Source organism: Nomascus leucogenys, unplaced genomic scaffold, assembly GCF_006542625.1.
Source record: "Nomascus leucogenys isolate Asia unplaced genomic scaffold, Asia_NLE_v1 Super-Scaffold_241, whole genome shotgun sequence".
Taxonomy (NCBI): domain Eukaryota; kingdom Metazoa; phylum Chordata; class Mammalia; order Primates; family Hylobatidae; genus Nomascus; species Nomascus leucogenys.
In genome coordinates, this window is record NW_022095767.1 from 846,960 (window position 1) to 866,423 (window position 19,464).

Here is a 19,464-nt window from a genome sequence, read left to right on the forward strand (position 1 = left end):
TTCCTCTCTTCACCCGGCTGGGCTCCAAGCTGCTCAGGGCTCTCACCCAGCCTCGCTGGATTTCCTTCAGTTCCTTGGTGTCTGGGCTTCTCTTGCCTCAGGGCTTCCATACACATCGTCCCCCACAACTGGAACGCCTTTCCTTCCCCTACCCAGCTAGGGGACTGCCCCATCTTTCAGGTAGGTCTCAGCTCAGTCCTGCCACCTGGCTGGGCTGACCCCTTCTCTGTGTGCTCCTGTGGCGTGATGGGCCTGCCTCAGATGGAGCTTCTCAGTCCCCGCCTTTCAGTCCATTTGCGCGACTATCTCTAGGACAGGACCCTGCCCTTGATGACCCTGCAATCTAGCTGGGATCAGAACTGTGGTTCAGAGGCGTCCACTGGGCTGCACTGACCGGACACAGCTTCAGAGCCAGCTTGGAGGAGAGGCTCTTCCACCTCTGGGTCAAAGGAGTCAGTGTGGGGGTTGGGGTGTGTGTGTGTGTGTGTGTGTGTGTGTGTGTGTGTGTTGGAGGGGGCAGGCCAGAAACTGAGACAGGAGGGGAGGAGCCAAGTCAGGTAGTCACTGTATTTTATTGGAAAACATTGATATATATTTTTCTTCACAGCTTGAACTGAACACAATATTGCCCGGTTTAAAAAAAACAAAACCAAAACATTCCGAAAATGTCCACAGCCTCACGCCTACCTGCCCTTACCCTCAGCTCTTGGCTGGGTCTCCCACTATGCCCCGTCCCTCCTTCCCTCAGTGGCTGGGTGCCAGAGGGTGGATGAGAAGAGATTCTCAAAGCTGGGCAGGTCCCAGGAAAAGCCACTTGATCGACCTGGGCAGTGAGGGGAAGCAGGGGGCGGGGGGGGCGGGGCGGGGGGGGGGTGAGGAGGTGGTGGGGGGAGCCAGATGAAATGAACAGAAAAGGGAAAAAAACCCAGACGACTGAACTGCCCACATTGACTTACTTGTCCCAGAGGCGAAAGTCAGAAGCAAGGGCACGGATCATGCTCTCCGCTGGGGGAGTATGGGGGCAGGCAGGTGGGCGAGGGGAGAGGCAGGGAAGAGGGCACAGAGCACAGATGTGAGGAAGCGGCGCCAAGTCACCACGGAGAAGCGGGAGGTGCTGGCGGACCAGGATGCAGAGGCTGCTATAGCTGCTGTCCCCTGGGCAGCTGGCCGACAATATTTATTGCAGGTGCGTTCTCTTGAGAGCGTGGTGGGGCCCATTTTCCCTCTCCCCACCCTTTAGCTAGCCCATGGTTAGCATGGTTCTGAACAAAATGAAAGTCTTAAGGGCCGTAGAGGGGAAAGAAAAAAAAAGAACCAGCACATTACAAAGCGACCATCCCCACATCCATTCCTAGGACGGGCCCTCAGGGCGGTGGGTGCATCGTGAGGAGGGAGCGGCATGGGATGTTAGCACCAGGTATTTACAGAACAGCTCGAGAGCGCTTCAGGAACGCGGGCAAGTCCAATTTGCAGAGTGGCCGAACGAGCAGTTCCCACCCAGCCAAACCTCAGAAAGCCAATTAGTTGGTTTCAGAACAGCAGCCAGTGGGATGTGAGTGTTGCCCACTGTCAGTCCCCTTCTGTGAGTCGGCCCCCTCGACCCCCTCCTGGGCCACATCCAGTCAACGCCACAATTCCTCAACGCCCCCTCAGTCCTTCTGGAATGCCTCCCTTGGCACCCCTGCCCCAACAGGCTGCTGGGATCTGCACACGGAATCACAGGGCTGGTTGCATGCAACGGCAAAGGGCATGCTCTTCTGCCTGGGGGAGGGCCTCTTCTCCCTCCCAGCAGGTCCCAGGACAGGGCTGGCAGCCACCCCAGCACCCAAAATAAGATGACAAACAAGAGGAAACAAACCAAAATGGAGGAGAGCCACCCGGGCTGGAGGTGGGCAGAGGCTCCCCAAGGGGATCTGGGGAGGGCTTCATCTTATGAATGCATCAGGCCTTGGAAGACATGGATGGAAGAGGCGAGGGCAAAAGGAAGAGATGAGGGGCATGGAGAGAGACTCAGGGAAGAAGGAGAAAGAGCAATCATGCAGCTTGGGACAAATCTTTTGTTGCTTTATCAGATTCTCAGTCAATCAATTGGTGTTTGCTAGAACCGGGGTACGCAGGGGAGTGTTGAAGAGAGAGTGCGCGCGCGAGAAGAGAGAGATCAAGAGAACGGGCATCGCCAGCTGCCCGGGGGGCCTTCACTTTGCAGTCATCATCTGTACAAACTCTGTGGAGTGAAGCAGAGAGAGAGGAGGTCAGGCGGGCTGGCTGAGTGGCGAGCAGCCCTCCCCAACAAGAGGGATCTGGGGGCTTGTTCCTGAAGCTGCAATCCTCTTCTTGTTCCAGAGATCAAGCCTGGCCTTGACTCACCTTCATAATTGACCTGGCCATCTCCATCGATGTCAGCCTCTCTGATCATCTCATCCACCTCCTCATCGGTCAGCTTCTCCCCCAGGTTCGTCATTACGTGACGCAGCTCTGCGGCGCTGATGTAGCCGTTCCCATCCTGGGGGTTGGGGATAAAGCCTTTCACTGGGCACTTCCCCCGGCGGGGAGAGAGGCAGTGAGAGGGGTGGCTGTCATCACCATCCCTTGGCAGTGAGCACAGTGAGGGAGGCTGCCTGAGGTGGCAGAGCAGGTTGGCAGTGAGGCTGGCACCGGGACCCGGGCCTCCTGGAAGTGGTAGCTCCGTGGCTCCAGTTCCGCCTGTCTGCCTGAAGGCTGGCGTCAGTCTCAGGGCCGCCCCTGGAGAGGGCTGCTTACCTTGTCAAAGACACGGAACGCCTCTCGGATCTCCTCCTCACTGTCTGTGTCCTTCATCTTTCTGGCCATCATGGTCAGGAACTCCGGGAAGTCAATGGTCCCGTTCCCTGGAAGGTGGGGAAAGGATGGAGAATGCTCTTGGCCTGGGCCCTGGAAGATGACCCTGGGCCCTGAGAGACACGGGCTCATCCATCACCCTGAGGGAGGCTCCCTGCAGTCACTCGGGGTGACCAGAAGCGGGGCTGCCCACGCGCTCTGTGGGGCTCACCATCTGCATCCACCTCATTGATCATATCCTGCAGCTCTGCTTCAGTGGGGTTCTGTCCCAGGGATCTCATCACTGTCCCCAACTCCTTGGTGGTGATAGTGCCATCTCCATCCTTGTCAAAGAGGGAGAAGGCCTCCTTAAACTCTGAGGAAAGAAGGGGAAGGAGTCAGAGGTCACAAGGCCCACAGGAGAATCCTTAGCTCTGGATGCTGGACGCCTTCCCTGGAGGAAGGCCAAGGGCGTCAGTCCCACCTAAAGAAACTGAGACAGACTTCAAGTCCCATGCAACCAGCTCTCTCTCCTCAGTGTCAGAGCAAAGCCCTTCCAACCTTCATTCAAGTTATTGAACATCAACACTGTGCCAGGTAAAGCTATTTTTCTGGCCAGCCAGTGAAGACAGTGGGGAAAAATGGTCTGACAGCTGTCCTTAGATGATTCTACATTTGTTTGGTCCCTGACTTTGGCTTCTCCCTCAAATGATGAAATGGACCAAAGTCACGGAGTGAATGAAAGCCGAAAGGATTCTTCATCTGAGTGTGTTAGCCAGGGTTGGTTGGCTGGGACGAGGAGGGGAGGCTGCAGAATGCCTCTGGCCGGCCTGAAGAGGAAATGCAGGCATCCACTCCCTTCTGACTGGCAGCCCTGTTCCCTGCCGTGGGTGCTACCAGCTTCCAAAGGAGCTGAGCCACTGCGTGTGGTGAGCGTGGGGGTGGTCGGCAGCAGAACATGGCTGACGGACGGTGCGTGGGGTGGGTGGGGGGATGGAAAGCGAGGGGACGGCTGCCAAGCCAGGAGGATGAGGAGCTAGCAGTGCTGAGTGGGAAGGCCACAGCTGGGGCCGCATCAGGGGCAGGGAGAGAAGCACATGGCTCTTGCCCTCCCACTGGGCCCATTTTGGCACCTGGTGCTCCTCTACCCCCAAGCCCTCAAAAAACAGATGTCTGGCAGCCTATTCCCAGAGGGTGTGGGCTGGGGTGAGGCGGTGGACAGTTTGCTAACGGGGACAGGGTGAAAAGCAGACCGTTTATGTTGCACAAGGCCAGAGTTGGGAGATGGGTGGCAGGTGCGTTGGGAGGGACATGCACAGCTGGGCAGCTGTGGCCCCAAGCCTCTGGGCCCTGGGGACACGGCAAGAGTCTCCAGGGAGGCTGGTACCTCCCTGTGCTGAGGCCTTGTTGTTCTTGGGGTGGGCAGGGAGTGGGTCATGGAGGCACCCCGAGCTCATATCACTAAACCAGGCCATCCTCTGGCTTTCCTCAGGGGTCTCCATAGCCACCCAGGGCCAAAATTTTGAAGCTGCAAAGGTGACTCTGTGAGGGGGGTTGTGGGGAGAAAGGAGAGAAGGCAAGTCTGTTCCTGCCTCCTCCCACTGCAGAAGCTGAGCCTTTAGTACTTGTTACACAGCGGGTTGAACCTGACAGCAGAGCTGGGGGCTGGGTAGCTGGTGGGGAGCAGAGGCCCATTCTCTGGATCGCTCCTCTGGTCTATTGCGTGCTGGCCCCTGGCTATGGAGATAAACCAAGAGTTGCTCTCTGTCCTCAGGCAGCTCACTATGGGTGGGTAGGCAGGCAAGGACCCATAATTACACAATAGTTCCTGCAGCTGACCCTTCTGGGGTTTTGGAGGGGTTAGAAGAATGAATTAGATGGGATCCAGGGATTTCTTCTAGCTTGCTGAGAGAGAGGATTGTTTGTTTAGCCAGCAAGTTTGCGGAGGACCTACTATGTTCTAGGCAGGCATTAAGGCTATAGCAGGGACCAACAAAACCAAGTCCCAAACTCAATGGAACTCACATCTAGTAACAGGAGATACAACAGGTGAAGACATAAGAAAATAATTTCAGACAGTGAGAAAGGTTATGAAGAAAATAAAGTGATGTAAAGGAGAGTAAAGGAAGGCTGTGTACTTGAGATGGGGGTCAGGGAAGGCCTCCCCAAGCGGACATCTGAGCTAAGGGATGGGAAGGAGCTGCCCATGCAAAGCGCTGGGGAGGCACTTCTGCCAACAGAACAGGCAGGCGCAGGCACATGCAAAAAGAAGTGCAAAGCGCAGGCAAGTGCAGAGGTGGGAGTGACGAGCCAGCTCCTGGGCGGCTCCTAAAGTGGGACAGGAGCTCTGCAGGCCCCATAGGGAGGCAGGGAGCTCACCTTCTAAGCCAACCTGGCTGAAGCTGGGAGAGAGTTGGGTTCATCCTGCAGCCACTGATATCAAGCCCCTAGATGACCCAGGCCCAGGAGAGGAACACAGCCTTTGGTGTGTGGTAAAGGCCTGTCTCAGGGCCATGGGGCTTGGTGTCATTGGGGGCACTAGTGTGCTCTTACACACATTTATCAGCATTCTAGGCACAAGGCATAGTGTTAGGTGACACAAGGGATACACAGGTTCACCCATCAGATGTCACTCCTCAGTGACTAAGATTTGGGTGGGGATGTGGAGGCTTTCCTGAGCTAAGATGAGGGGACAGCAGACTCACCTGCGATCTGCTCCTCAGTCAGCTGGTCAGCCTGCAAAAGCATGAAGGGGAAAGTCAGTCACCAGGCGGGACAGCACGGATGCATCTTCCTCACTCAGCCCAGGCCCCCGGCCCCAGTGAGGCCGGCTCCACGTGGCATTCCCGCCGGGCCAGGGAGGAGCACGCCAGAGGCAGGGTCTGAGGCAGAGCCAGCGCCTGATGATAAAGTCTGGTGATTCAGAAAGCTGGCTACCAGGGTGGGCTGGACACTCAGGCCTGCTGGATACAGGGCCCGATGAAGCTGCCCAGACCAACAGGCTTCCAATCTCACCCCAGCATGTGGGAGCCACAGGGGCGGGAGAAAAGCCTGCCCCAGCCCCAAACCAGCAGCGCTGGCGAGGCCCCGCACAGGTTTGCATCTCATCAGTGGGAGCCCCAGAGGCCGAGTGAAGGGAACGATTGCCCTGGAGGCCTCATCAAGAAGCTCTAGAAGGCTCCAAACTGAAGCAGGCCAGTCCTCGGGTAGGGCAGAGGGACGATGTCTGGGGCTATCTCTGCTAGTTTCTGTGTCACCTTATTTGAAGGCGGTTGGCTCAGGCAGAGTCCACCCGAGTGGCAAAAATTCCCCTAACTTGCGGCCCGAGTTGCTCAAGCACCTAAAGAACTCTGGTCAGGCTGGAAGCAGGCGCTCCACCCCCTGAGCACAGTGAGGGCACAGGGCCATTCTGTTTTGTTTCTTTTGGGCAGGAGGGACAAACGTCAGACAGAGGGCTGCAGTGGGCAGCAGCAGAGGACTGAAGTCAGCTTGCACTGCAGTTTTTAACCCTTTCCAGCTTGGGCACTCTGGGGACTGGCCAATGGGTGGCAGGCAGCCCTTGCTGCATGCGGGGTTTGGGGGTGGGGAGGAGATGCGGGGACTGGCTTCTCCTGCACTGGTGTGCTGGGCATCAGCCAGGCATAGTGACCCTACGGGGCAGGAGCGGGGCTGGGGGGTCGGGGAGGCTGAATCCCGACATTTAGCTTTAGCAGCCAAAAGACAAATTTTCCCTGGTTTTTGTTGATGCTGTTAAGAAGGCACCACCATCCCGGGACCACGGTGGGTCTGTTCCCCTTCCTTTCACAATCAGGGAAAGGGGCTGTAAGTCTATAGCATGTTCTAGTCTTGAGTCTGAGAGCCTCAGAAATAGAAGCAGACTATTATGTGAATTTGCAGTATTCTACGGAGAGGTTCCAGAGGCTAGGAACAAACCACCGCCTGCCTCCCCTACCCCCATCCCCGTCCCAAATATTAACAATCACTGATCTAAAAAAGTTAGAAAAAAAAAAAAAAACCTAAGGGAAGAAGAATTTGCAAGCCCCAAATAGGCAGAATGGGAGGGGTAATCAAAGTGATGATCACAGAGGGGAGAGGGCTGAGGGAGGGGGAAAGAGGAAGGTAGAGAAGGAAAACAGCACACATGCACATTCTGGAAAAGTCCAAAGTGTAAAGGGGAGGTGGGGAGGTCAAATGAAGATTCTTCTGCATTGCCTTCAATAAAGACAGGATGGTTGGTCTTCTAAATGCCAACCTGGCAGCCCCAGACCCACGAGCCCCTTGCTCCACCTCCCACCATGGGCAAAAAAGCCTGGAGCCATCCCTTAGGTCCTGACACCTGAGGAAGAGGCTTAGGGAAAGTGAGAAGGGAGGATGGGCTTCTGGTTACCGAGACCAGGCAATGCCCGGGGAGGGTCAGGGAAAGAACAGAGAGGAGGGCAGCAATGTGGGGAGGCGGCTGCCATCCCATCTGCTTTTCATTCTTTCCCCTGGCCTAGAATGGAAAAAGCGAGCCAGGTCAGGGCCTTCCCAGCCCACTGCTCCGCCCTGCAAGAAGTCCAGCTCCCCGGACCTTTGGCCAGCACTGTAAGGGGCTGGGGGTGGGGGCGAAGAGGCTGTGACAGGCTGCAGACTGCCCCGAGCGGCTCTGAAGGCCACCGTTTGCCAGTCTCCACCAAAAGACTGTAAGATGCAGATGAGGCACTGCCATGTTCAGTTCTGTCACAGGGTTGCTGCAAATAGGCGTGGCTCTGCATGGAGGGCCTGTCAGACGCTCTCCCTCCCATGTTGGAGACCCACTTCCCTGCTTGGTCAAGGAAAGGTACATATCTCAAGCAAGGTTGCTGCCCAGAAAACCGACCGCCTAAGAAGAGATCATTGATCCTCGCTCAAGGTTTCTTCCCTTTCTAGACCTGAAGACTAAACTTTCAACAAAAACTGTTTCCAAAATAACTCAGCTGGTCTCCTGCTTCCTTATCACTCATCTTAGGCTCCAGCAAGGGGCTGGACAAGAACAAAAACCATGAGGTGGGGGAGGGAAGAGGGTATGATTTCTCTGCCTTGCCCCAGCCCCCAGCCAATGCCAGAGAGCAGTGTTAGATGAGATCAGAAACCAAGGCCAGGGCCCCTCACCCGGGCCAAGGAGGAGCCACAGAGCTCAGGCCAAAGTCCAAGGCCAGTTAACAGTGACTTGTCCCACCTCTACCTTGCTGATTACAAACGGAAAGAGAAACTAGTTGTGGCCAAAGCTCGGGTCCTATTCTGGAGGTAGGGGGCCTGCTAGTGCTTCAGGGACCCTTGAGCCAGGTTCTGCTGGGGGAAAATGGGGTAGCGGCAAGAGGAGCCATCAGGTCTGTGTCAGCAAGTATGAGATCTGATACACAGCAGCGGCTGCCTGTTCTCCCCAGCCTTGCCAGGGAGGATGGCTGCACACGGTTCCCAGGCTCAGCCTGGGGGGGCTGTGGGTGTTGTGGGTGGCAGGGAGTAGGAAAGAACTAGTCTGCTGGTTTTCTCTCAAAGCCCTAACTGTGAATTAACAGACATGCTCAGTGAGGGTCCTGAATGGAACAAGTGGCCCTCAGGCTGATCAAGGGGTCTCCCCAGAGGCACTCTCTGATCAAGCTCTGCAGCCCCCACCCCGAGGGCATGGGAATAGACATCTGATTGTCACCGACGCCACACTGTACTGCACTGTCATTTGGCACAAGTGAGGAGGTGCAGCATGGTGCGTGGGGCTGGGGATCATGAGAAAACCGGCGCTCCTATTGGGAAAAGGCAGTGCTCTTGGCCTGAAAAGGGCAGCGACGGAGTGACGCTTCTAGGCTTGAAAAAGCTGGCTCATTCGAGGCACCCCAAACTTTGATCTCCCATCCCCATTTCATGAGGCTTCAGTGCGCAATAGGGGCCTGAACAGCTCCGCCCAACTGCTCCCACTGCCCCGTGCCTTCCACCCAGCCGCGTTCTTCCTGGGGAAGGAGGACGGTAGAAAAGCTTCCTCCGGCCCCTGCAGCCCACTCCCAATCCACATTGAGCCGTCTTTGTCCTGGCCTGTCCCTGGAGACTGGCAGGGTGCTACCCACATCCACCCCCAAACCTAGGCCCACCCTGACTGCCATTCATTTTCTCCTTCCACCTCACCTCCCAACCACCCAAGCCCAAGTCCTCCCCAACCCCTCACCTTGGAAATCCATCTTCTCTCGGACCCAAACACGACACTCCTACCCCATTAAAAAAATTCTGTCTTTCTAGAGCAACAGTCTTAACCCACCAGTAACCTCGGAACCTTTTCTAGCTACTTCCAAATTAACCCCAAGGGTCCCTGTCCCCCGACTACTGGCGAGCCCCACTCTCACCATCCCTTTTCACCACCTCCACGACCCCGATCCTTCTACGTCCCGGAAGCCTTCAAGAGCATCTTCTAATCTCCGCTGCCACCCACCCCAGGCTCTTCCTCCCATAAGCTTGCACCTCACCCTCCTCCTCCTCTGCAGTGCTGGGCTTTGGAGACCACCCTCCCCCACCCTCGGGAGTCTCATCTGTAGAAGTGACCGCCCACCCCTGACCCTCTCCTCTGCTCCACAGGAGCCCAGGGATCGCCCCTCCCCGCCCGGGCCCAGCTACCCTCCACCACCCCATCCAGGAGCAGCCCAGCCTCCCTTCGTCCCCCGTTCCCTGCATCCTCTCAGGACCAAACGCCTTCATCAGGGCCTGAATAGCTCCCCTCCCCAGCCCATCTTTCTTATTTCGTCCCCTGGGGTCCAAACACCTCCATCCTGAAACCCAACGCCCCATCCTGGGTCCAAAATCCTTTTGAGGGGTCCCACTGAGGGTCCCGATCCTCCATCCGGGGTTCAAATGTTCTCTTTCGGGGCTCAGATACCCATTTGTGGACTTAAACATCCCATTTGGTGCTAAAGTCGCTTCTGGAAACCTTTGGGGATCCAGACGTCCCGCTCTGGGTTCAACGGCCCCCGACAACGCGGGTAGAAAAGGGTCCCGAGGCTCTCGCCGGGCCCGGACGCCCCCCACTCTGGGCTCTGTCGCCCCCTCAGGGGTCCTGCCCCGTTAAGCCCGCCTCAGAGCCCGCAGCCTCGGCGACCCCCCAGCCTCACTCACCATGGCGAGGCCCGGGGTGTCCGGAGCACGGGGATCAAGGTTCCTCCGGCGGCGGCAGCAGCTGCAGCAGTTCCAGCTCCGCCGCGCGTCCGCGCCTCCACACTCACTGCCCGCAGCGCGCGCCGCCGCCGCCGCCGCCGCCGCCGCCCGCCCCAACGGTCCCTCAACGGCCGCCGCGCGCGCCCCGCCTCGCTCGGCCCCGCCCCACCCGGCCCGCGCGCCGCCGCACTGCGGCTCCCACGGATCCCTCCGCGCCCCGCTCCAAACAGACGTGCCCGCGAATCTCTCGTCCCCACCCTGCACAGGAACTGGATTTGCCGCCGGGCGCGCGCGCGCTCGCTCCCGCCGCCGGACTACTTTCCCTCGCCGCGCGCCCCGCCTCCCGGGCCCACTTCACTTTCCTCGGCGGAGGAGCACCGCTCGGCAGTGCGTGACGCGTCCCTCTGTGAGCCGCGTCACTATTGGGCCTGGCCCATGGCGGAAATGAGAGCGTGGCGCCCATTGGTCCGACCTTCCCTGCAATGCGTCAAACTGGGGCGAGCCACTGCAAGGTGGTGGTGGGTAAGTCTGGACTCTGTGGCCGCGTGGGTCTTTGAGGAGTAACGAGGCGAAGGGGAAAACGGCGTGGCCGTTAGAGAAGCAAATACATCGTTTCTGTGGCCAGGAGGTGGTAAAAAGGCTGGTGACAAATGCAGAAGGGCTTTCTCGGCTCTCCCCTTTAACCGCTGGAAGATGGTTCAATCCAAAATGCTGGGGTTTAGAAGCTCCGCCCCTAACTGGGCCCTTCGAGGTGGCGGGGTCTCCAAGGTGCTACCTAACGCTCAGAGGTTCCGCCCTCCCTGGTCTTGTCTCTGCGTCCTAAGACGCACTCAGCCGGTGGGCGGGACCCCTGGGCCCGCTTCATCCTTGATCCGCTCAGGGTCTGTGAAATTAGGACCATCCCAGGACAGCCTGTGGGAACGGGTTATTCATTCAGTCATTCGTGCTATAAGCATCAATTAGGCGCCTGCTGTATGCAGGGACCTGAGCTTGGCTGGGCTGGGGAGACCATACTCCCCAACCAGTCTCTCTAGACAGACGACCTCTTTCCTTATTCCAGTGTTCCAGCAACAGGAGGAAAAAGAACTGAAACTTTGTTTATAGGGGCTCAGAAAATGATCACCCCTGCCCCCTCCCCCGTTTAGGGTAGGAACTGACAGTCTCCTGCGTGTCCCCTCCCCACCATGGTGATGGTTGAGAGATGGGTAAACGAGTCAGGCTGGACCAATCATTACGCTCCTCCTGGAACAGAGTGGAGACTAAACCAATGAGAGTCCTTCCCTGGGGCTTTGGATCTGCAGCCTGGGCACAAGAAGCCTTTTCCTTTTGGGTGGGTCCTTCCCATAGGTTCTGACTATGGTCATTTTCCCACTCTGCCCCCTATCTTGCGGAAGAAAGTGTCTAGAGAAGAAGAGAATAATAAAACTGACACAGTGGAGAGGTAAAGAAGATGGCCGGGCGCGGTGGCTCATGCCTGTAATCCTAACACTTTGGGAGGCTGAGGCGGGCGGATTGTCTGAGCGCAGGAGTTCGAGACCAGCCTGGCCAACATGGCGAAACCCCGTCTCTAATAAAAATACAAAAATTAGGACAGGGTGCAGTGGCTCACGCCTGTAAATCCCAGCACTTTGTGAGGCCGAGGTGGGTGGATCACCTTGGGTCAGGAGTTCAAGATCAGTCTGGCCAACATGGTGAAACCCCATCTCTACTAAAAACACAAAAATTTTTTTGAGACGTTGGCTCCTTCTGTCACCCAAGCTGGAGTGCAGTGATCCCATCTCGGCTCACTGCAACCTCCACCTCCCGGGTTCAAGCGATTCTCCTGCCTCAGCCTCCCAAGTAGCTGTGACTACAGGTGCCCGCCACCACGCCCGACTAATTTTTGTACTTTTAGTAGAGATGGGGGTCTCACCATGTTGGCCAGGCTGGTCTCGAACTCCTGGCCTCAGGTGATCCGCCTGCCTTGGCCTCCCAAAGTGTTGGGATTACAGGCGTGAACCACCACACCCGGCCACTTTTTCTTTTTATGGAGACGAAGTCTCACTCTGTTGCCCAGGCTGGTCTCAAACTCCTGAACTCCAGTGATCCTCCTGTCTTGGCCTCCCAAAGTGCTGGGATTACAGGCTGATCCACCATGACCGTCCCTTCTTGCGCCTAGTTTGGCGAGGGGTCTGTGGCTCAGGCATAAGCCAATCAGCATAGCTCTGCTTTCTTGCCTCTGATTGGTTCAATTAGCCATGTGACCCCCCCTTTTTTTTTTTTTGCTTGTGTGGCATAATTTACGTTACAAAAAGGCCCATGGGGCACGGTGGCTCACATCTGTAATCCCAGCACTTTGGGAGGCCGAAGCAGGAGGATCACGAGGTCAGGAGTTCGAGACCAGCCTGGCCAACATGGTGAAACCTCTTCTCTACTAAAAATACAAAAATTAGCCAGGCGTGGTGGCACACACCTGTAATCCCAACTACTCAGGAGGCTGAAGCACGAGAGTCGCTTGAACCCAGGAGGTGGAGGTTGCAGTGAGCCGAGATTGTGCCACCACCGCACTCCAGCCTGGGTGACAGAGAAAGACTCTGTCTCAAAAAAGAAAAAAACAAACAAAAAACCAAAACAAAAGGCCACAGATTGGGCCGGGCGTGGTGGTGGCTCACGCCTGTAATCCCAGCACTTTGGGAGGCTGAGGCGGGCGGATCACAAGGTAACAGTTTGAGACCAGCCTGGCCAACATGGTGAAACCCCATCTCTACTAAGAATACAAAAATTAGCTGGGCGTAGTGGCACATGCCTGTAATCTCAGCCACTGGGGAGGCTGAGGCAGGAGAATTACTTGAACCCGGGAGGCGGAGGTTGCAGTGAGCAGAGATCATGCCACTGCACTCCAGCCTGGGCGATAGAGCAAGACTCTGTCTCAAAAAAAAAAAAAAAAAAAGAAAAGAAAAAAGCCACAGATTTTAAATATTCACTTCAATAAGCTTTGATAATTGCATACACCCATGTAACCACCATCCTAGACAATATTATTGCTATAGAACATTTCCATCACCCCAGAAATCAGTTCTCCTGTGACCCTTTATTTATTTTTTTTGAGACGGAGTCTCGCTCTGTCACCCAGGCTGGAGTACAGTGGCGCAATCTCGGCTCACTGCAAGCTCCGCCTCCCGGGTTCACGCCATTCTCCTGCCTCAGCCTCTCCGAGTAGCTGGGACTACAGGCGCCCGCCACCACGCCCGGCTAATTTTTTGTATTTTTAGTGGAGACGGGGTTTCACCGTGGTCTCGATCTCCTGACCTCGTGATCCGCCCGCCTCGGCCTCCCAAAGTGCTGGGATTACAGGCTTGAGCCACCGCGCCCGGCTTCCTGTGACCCTTTAAAAGTCAATTCTTGCCCTCTTCAAGCAACCACTGTTCTGACTTCTGTCATTTTTGATTAGTTTGCCTCTTCTAGAATTTTATAGAAAGGAAAACAAATAACATGGTTTTTTTTTTGTGCCAGCTTCTTTTGCTCAATATATTTTTAAGCAAAAATTGCATGGGGGTATACTTATGTACAAACTTTTCTTTTGTTATTTATCTGAAATTCAAATTCAATTGAGCATTCTATATTCCTATTTGCTAAATCTGGTAACCCCAGTCTCAAAGCCACTCTTTTCCAGGGTTGGGAAATGATGTTTTGGACCTCCCAGGGGTTCCTGGGCTTCCAGTCTTCAAAATTGTCCTCTACAGTTAGCCAAGAGTCCCAATACCTTCTGAGCTTTAGGAAAGACTGATAAACTAAGGCTCTACTCCACTGTAATCAGGGAAATGTAAACTAAAATCCCAATAACACACCAGTTTATATCCATCAGCTGGACAAACACTAAGCCCAGCAATATTATTTGCTGTTGTACCCACACCACAATCTGATGACTCCATTATTTTTTATTTTTTATTTTTATTTTTGAGATGGAGTCTCACTTTGTTGCTCAGGCTGGAGTGCAGTGGCACCATCTCGGCTCACTGCAACCTCCGCCTCCTGGGTTCAAGTGATTCTCCTGTCTCAACCTCCTGAGTAGCTGAGATTACAGGCACCTGTCACCACGCCCGGTTAATTTTTGTATTTTTTTTGTATTTTTAGTAGAGATAGGATTTCACCATGTTGGTCAGGCTGTTCTCAAACTCCTGACCTCGTGATCTGCCTGCCTCGGCCTCCCAAAGTGCCGGGATTACAGGCATGAGCCACCACTCCCGGCCCAACCCCATTATTTTTTTTAACTCTACCTCCCTAAGCATGCTCCACCACTACTCACTCTGTTGAGTGCCATTGGCACTTGAACACTTCTGGCTGGTTTCTATTATTTCCTCTTCATCAAACGCTCTCCCCATAATCCCTACGTGGCTTATCCCCTCCTTAACATCAAGTCTTTGTTCAAATGACACATTCTCAATTGTGACTTACCATAATGATGCTATTAAAAATTTCAACCCAGGAGGACTCCCACTTCCAAAATGGTGGTAGAAGCAAGCTGGCTGATATGTTTTGAATATTTGTCCTCCTAAAATCTCATTTCTTTTTCTTTTGAGATAGGGTCTGTGTCACCCAGATTGGAGTGCAGTGGCACTATCTTGGCTCACTGCAGCCTCCATCTCCTAGGCTCCAGCAATCCTCCCACCTCAGCCTCCTGAGTAGCTAGAGTAGCTTGCTGTATCATGCCAGGCTAACTTTTAAAATTTTGTACAGATGGAGTTCTCACTATGTTACTCAGTCTCAAATCTCATGTTAAAATATGATCACCAATGTTGGAGGTGGGGCCTGGTGGGAGGTGTTTGGGTCATAGGGGTGGATCCCTCATGAATGACTTGGTGCTGTCCTCATGGTAACGAGCGAGTTCTTATTCTATTAGTTCACACAAGATCTGTTATTGTTTTTGAGACGGAGTCTTGCTCTGTCACATAGGCTAGAGTGCAGTGGCATGATTTTGGCTCACCGCAACCTCTGCCTCCCGGGTTTAGGCAATTCTCCTGCCTCAGCCTCCCAAGTAGTGGGACTACAGGCACCCACCAGTACACTTGGCTAATTTTTGTATTTTTAGTAAAAACAGGGTTTCACCATGTTGGCCAGGCTGGTCTGGAACTCTTGAGCTCAAATGATCCACCTGCCTTGGCCTCCCAAAGTGCTGTAATCAGGTGTAAGCCACTACACTCGGGCAAATCTGGTTGTTTAAGAGAGCCTGGCACTTCCTCCCTTTCTCTCTCTCTCCCTCTCTTTCTCTCTCTGTCCGTAGAATGTGCCTGGTCCCCCTTCACCTTCCACCATGATTGGAAGCTTCCTGAGGCCCTCACCAGAAGCAGATGTTGGCACCATGCTTCCTATAAAGCCTGCAGAAATATGAGCCACAATAAACCTCTTTTCTTTATAAATTACCCAGTATCAAGTATTCCTTTATAGTAATGCAAACAGATTAAAATACTGACTTTACTCCCCACACTCCCTCAGAAAACCAAAAACAAATATACAGTGCCAAAATTATCGTCAGCAATAGCCCAATATCCCAGAACCCAAATATGAGGGTGAAACAGTTCCTGAGACCACAGAGAAAGGAAAAAATCTTCTGAGCAGACAGTAAGAGAATAATTCTTCCATATCCATGACATCCCTCTCTCCAATCTGCATGGCACCAAGTGGGCAGGAAATTCCCCCTCCACTCATGGTTTCTACGTGGGAAAAAGTGAGATCGAGGTGAATAACCAGCTTCCCCACCATCTTGGGTTCCCTGGCAGGCAATCTGTCCCTGCCTCAACCTACAGGAAGCATCAGGAATGTCTCAAGGGAGAAATATCCTCTGAGAATAGCCACAGACAAAGTGGGGAGGTGGGACTACCATCCCCAGCCTTGGAAACTCTCTCTACTCTGTCACTTGGCCAAAGGAGATGCCAAATCAGAGTGGCTGTTCATTAGCACCATGCTGTGGGAGGTGTCTTCCATAGCTCCCCTGGGAATGAACCCCTAGCCAGCTTCCCTATGCCACTAGGATATCCCCTTTGGGACCTCCCCCATTCAGGATGGGAGACACTCTGATCTTTAATAGAGCCAAGGCAAACCTGGTTTTAAGGTGCCACTGAGTGCTAAAAAGGAGGCAGCAACCTAGCAGAAAAAAATAAACCAACAGGTCAATTATGAAGAATCTATAAGCAAATGGAGCCAGTAAAAGCCAAAACAAGCCAGATGGAGAAGACTGAAATAAGTGACTAATCCTTCAGTGCAAAGGCATAGATGTACATTAACAACAAACAAAAGCAAACAGGGGACCATGAGCTCCCCAAATGGACAAAGTAAGGGACCAGTGACTAAACCTAACAAGACAGTAATATGTGAGCTTTCTAAGAATTCAAAATGGCATTTTTAAGGAAACTCAGTGAATTCCACAATGACATAGAAAAGCATCTCAGAAATTTATCAGTGAAATTTAACAGAGATTGAAATAATAATAAAAAAAACCCAAACAAATCTTAGAACTGAGAAATACGTTTGCTGAACTGAAAAGTTCTTTAGAGGTTCTCAACAGCAGAGTGGATCGAGCAGAGGAAACAATCAGTGAATTTGGAGATGGGCTGTTTGAAAATACATACAGAAGAAAAAAAAAGAATGAAAGGAATGGAAATCACCTATGAAATATAGAAGACAAAATCTAAGAATTATTGGTGTTCAAGAGGCAGCTGAGGAGGAGCAAGGGGATAGAAAGGATATTCAAAGAAACAATGGAAGACATTCAAAAATTCCAAATATCCCGGTACAGAAAGGCCAGAGAACAACAAATAGATTTGATTACCCCAAGGCATATAATAATCAAACTCTCAAAGGTCAAGAACAAAGACAGGCTCCTAGAAACAGTAAGAGAAAAGAAGGAAATGACACTTAAAGGAGCTCTAATTTACCTGGCCACAGACTTCTCAATGGAAACCATGAAGGCCATCCAAGAATACTGTATCAAGCAAAGCTATTATTCAAATATGAAGAAGAGATAAAGTTTTTCCCAAATAAAAGCAGAGAGAATTCACCACTACCAGATCTGTATTATAAGAAATGCTGTCTTGAAGAAAGAGAGTTCCAGAGAGTTCCTCAATCCAGAAAAAAAAAAAAAAAAAAACATGCAAAAAGAAAAAAATTTTTTTTTGAGACAGGGTCTTGCTCTATCACCCAGGATGGAGTGTAGTGGCCCAATCATAGCTTACTGCAGCCTCAAACTTCCAGGCTCCGGTGATCCTCCCACCTCAGCCTCCTGAGTAGCTGGGACTACAGGTGCACACCACCATGCCTGGCTAATTTTTGTATTTTCTTTCTGGTAGAGACGGGATTTTGCCATGTTGCCCAGGCTTGTCTCGAATTCCTGAGTTCAAGCAATCATCCCCCCTTGGCCTCCTAAAGTGTTGGGATTACAGGTGTGAGCCATCATTCCTGGCCAAAGAAAATATTTGAAGGTATAAAACCCATTGGTAAAATTAGGTACACGGAGAAACCCAGGATACTCCAATACTGTAATTGTGGTGTGCAGTTCATTCTTAACTCTACCATAAAGCCCCAAAGACAAATCTATCAAAAACAATAATATTGAGCTGGGTGTAGTCTCAGCTACTTGGGAGGCTGAGGCAGGAGGATCACTTGAACCTAGGAGTTTGAGGCCAGTCTGAGCAATATAGTAAGACTCCATACTTAAAACAATAATAGCTATAGCAGCTTGTTAAGAGACAGGCAAAATAAAAATATGTAAATTGAGGAAACAAAAAGTCAAAATGTGGGAGGGAAGGAGATAAAGTGTGGAGTTTTTATTCATTGTTTCTATTTTTTTCTTTGTGATCTAAGATGTTATCGCTTTAAAATAACTTGTTATAAGATTTTTTTTAGAAGCCTCAAGGTAACCACAATGCAAAAACCTATAATAGATTCAATAAAGATAAAAAGTATCAAGTTAAAACATACTACCAGAGAAAATCACTTAATCACAAAGGAAGACAGTAAGAAAGGAAAAAAGGGGGCCAGGCACGGTGGCCCACATCTATAATCCCGGCACTTTGGGAGGCCAAAGCAGGTGGATCACCTGAGGTTGGGAGTTCGAGATCAGCCTGACTAATATGGAGAAACCCCGTCTCTACTAAAAATACAAAAAAATTAGCCGGGCGTGGTGGCACATGCCTGTAATTCCAGCTACTCGGGAGACTGAGGCAGGAGAATTGCTTGAACCTGGGAGGCGGAGGTTGTGGTGAGCCGAGATTGTGCCATTGCACTCCAGCCTGGGCAACAAAAATGAAACTTCATCTCAAAAAAACCAAAAAACAAAAAACTTGTTATATCTATAAGATTTTTTTATAAGCCTTAAGGTAACCACAATGTAAAAACCTATAATAGATTCAATAAAAATAAAAAGTAACAAGTTAAAACATACTACCAGAGAAAATCACTTAATCACAAAGGAAGACAGTAAGAAAGGAGAAAAGGGGGCCGGGCACGGTGGCTCATGCCTGTAATCCCAGAACTATGGGAGGCCAAGGGAGGCGGATCACTTGAGGTCAAGAGTTCGAGATCCACTTGGCCAACATGGCAAAACCCCCTCTCTACTAAAAATACAAAAATTAGCTGAGTGTGGTGGCGGGTGCCTGTAGTCCCAGCTACTCGGGAGGCTGAGGCAGGAGAATCACTTGAACCCGGGAGGCAGAGGTTGCAGTGAGTTGAGATTATGCCACTGCAAAAATGCCTGGGCGACACAGCAAGACTCTGTCTCAAAAAAAAAAAAAAAAAAAAAAAAAAGAAGGAAGAAAACAACCAGAAAATAAGCAACAAAATGGCAGTAGTACGTCCTTAATTATCAATAATAACACTGAATGTTAATGAAATAAATTATCCAATTAAAAGGCATAAAGTGGCTGAATGGATAAAGAATAAGACCAAGGCCAGGCATGGTGGCTCATGCCTGTAACCCAAGCACTTTGGGAGGCCAAGGCAGGAAGATTGCTTGAGCTCAGGAGTTGGAGACCAACCTGGGCAACACAGTGAACCTCGTCTCTACCAAAAAAAAAAAAAAATTTGCTGGGTATGGTGGCTGGCGTGCACTTGTATTCCTGACTACTCAGGAGGCTGCTGTGGGAGGAGGATCACTTGAGCCCGGGAGGCGGAGATAGCAGTGAGCCGAGATTTTGCCATTGCACTCCAGCCTGGGCCACAGACCTTGTCTCGAAAGAAAAAAGAAAAAAGGCCCAACTCTGTGCTGTCTACAAGAAACCCAGTTCACCTACAAAGACACACTTAGACTGAAAGTGAAGAGTTAGAGAAAGATATTCCATGCAACTGGAAACGAAAAAAAAAAAAAAAAAAAAGCAGGGGCAGTTATACTTGGTATCTATATATGGTATCAGATAAAAGAGACAATTCCAAGCTTGTGAAAAGAAACAAAGCAGGTCACTATACAATGATAAAGCGGTATATTCAGTGAGAGGATAACACAGTTGGTTTTTTTTTTTTTTTTGAGATAGAGTCTCGCTCTGTTGC

At 52.1% G+C, this 19,464-nt stretch overlaps 2 protein-coding genes across 2 annotated transcripts in view; one reads left to right on the forward strand and one right to left on the reverse strand.

Moving 5' to 3' along the window:
• Positions 1–553: 553 nt before the first annotated feature.
• On the reverse strand, positions 554–10,112 carry CALM3 (calmodulin 3). The gene is made up of 6 exons (XM_030807711.1): positions 9,910–10,112; positions 5,502–5,532; positions 3,029–3,172; positions 2,761–2,867; positions 2,368–2,503; positions 554–2,224 (listed from the first exon to the last, which is right to left on the reverse strand). Exons 1-6 carry the CDS (start codon positions 9,910–9,912, stop codon positions 2,196–2,198), a joined length of 450 nt encoding a protein of 149 aa, XP_030663571.1. The 5' UTR covers positions 9,913–10,112; the 3' UTR covers positions 554–2,195.
• Positions 10,113–10,204: 92 nt separating this feature from the next.
• Positions 10,205–19,464, forward strand: part of PPP5D1 (PPP5 tetratricopeptide repeat domain containing 1) — a 109,512-nt gene continuing 100,252 nt past the window's right edge. Inside the window, exon 1 of the mRNA XM_012496833.2 lies at positions 10,205–10,470. Coding sequence (XP_012352287.2) covers positions 10,384–10,470 — 87 coding nt within the window. The 5' untranslated portion in view covers positions 10,205–10,383. The remainder of the gene's footprint in view (positions 10,471–19,464) is intronic.

Excerpts from the sequence above, each read along its gene's own strand:
- CALM3 (XM_030807711.1), bottom strand. Across the intron at positions 2,868-3,028 it reads CAATGAGGTGGATGCAGATG|GGAACGGGACCATTGACTTC; the intron begins GTGAGCCCCACA and ends CCCACCTTCCAG. Across the intron at positions 2,504-2,760 it reads CGTTCCGTGTCTTTGACAAG|GATGGGAACGGCTACATCAG; the intron begins GTAAGCAGCCCT and ends CCCAACCCCCAG.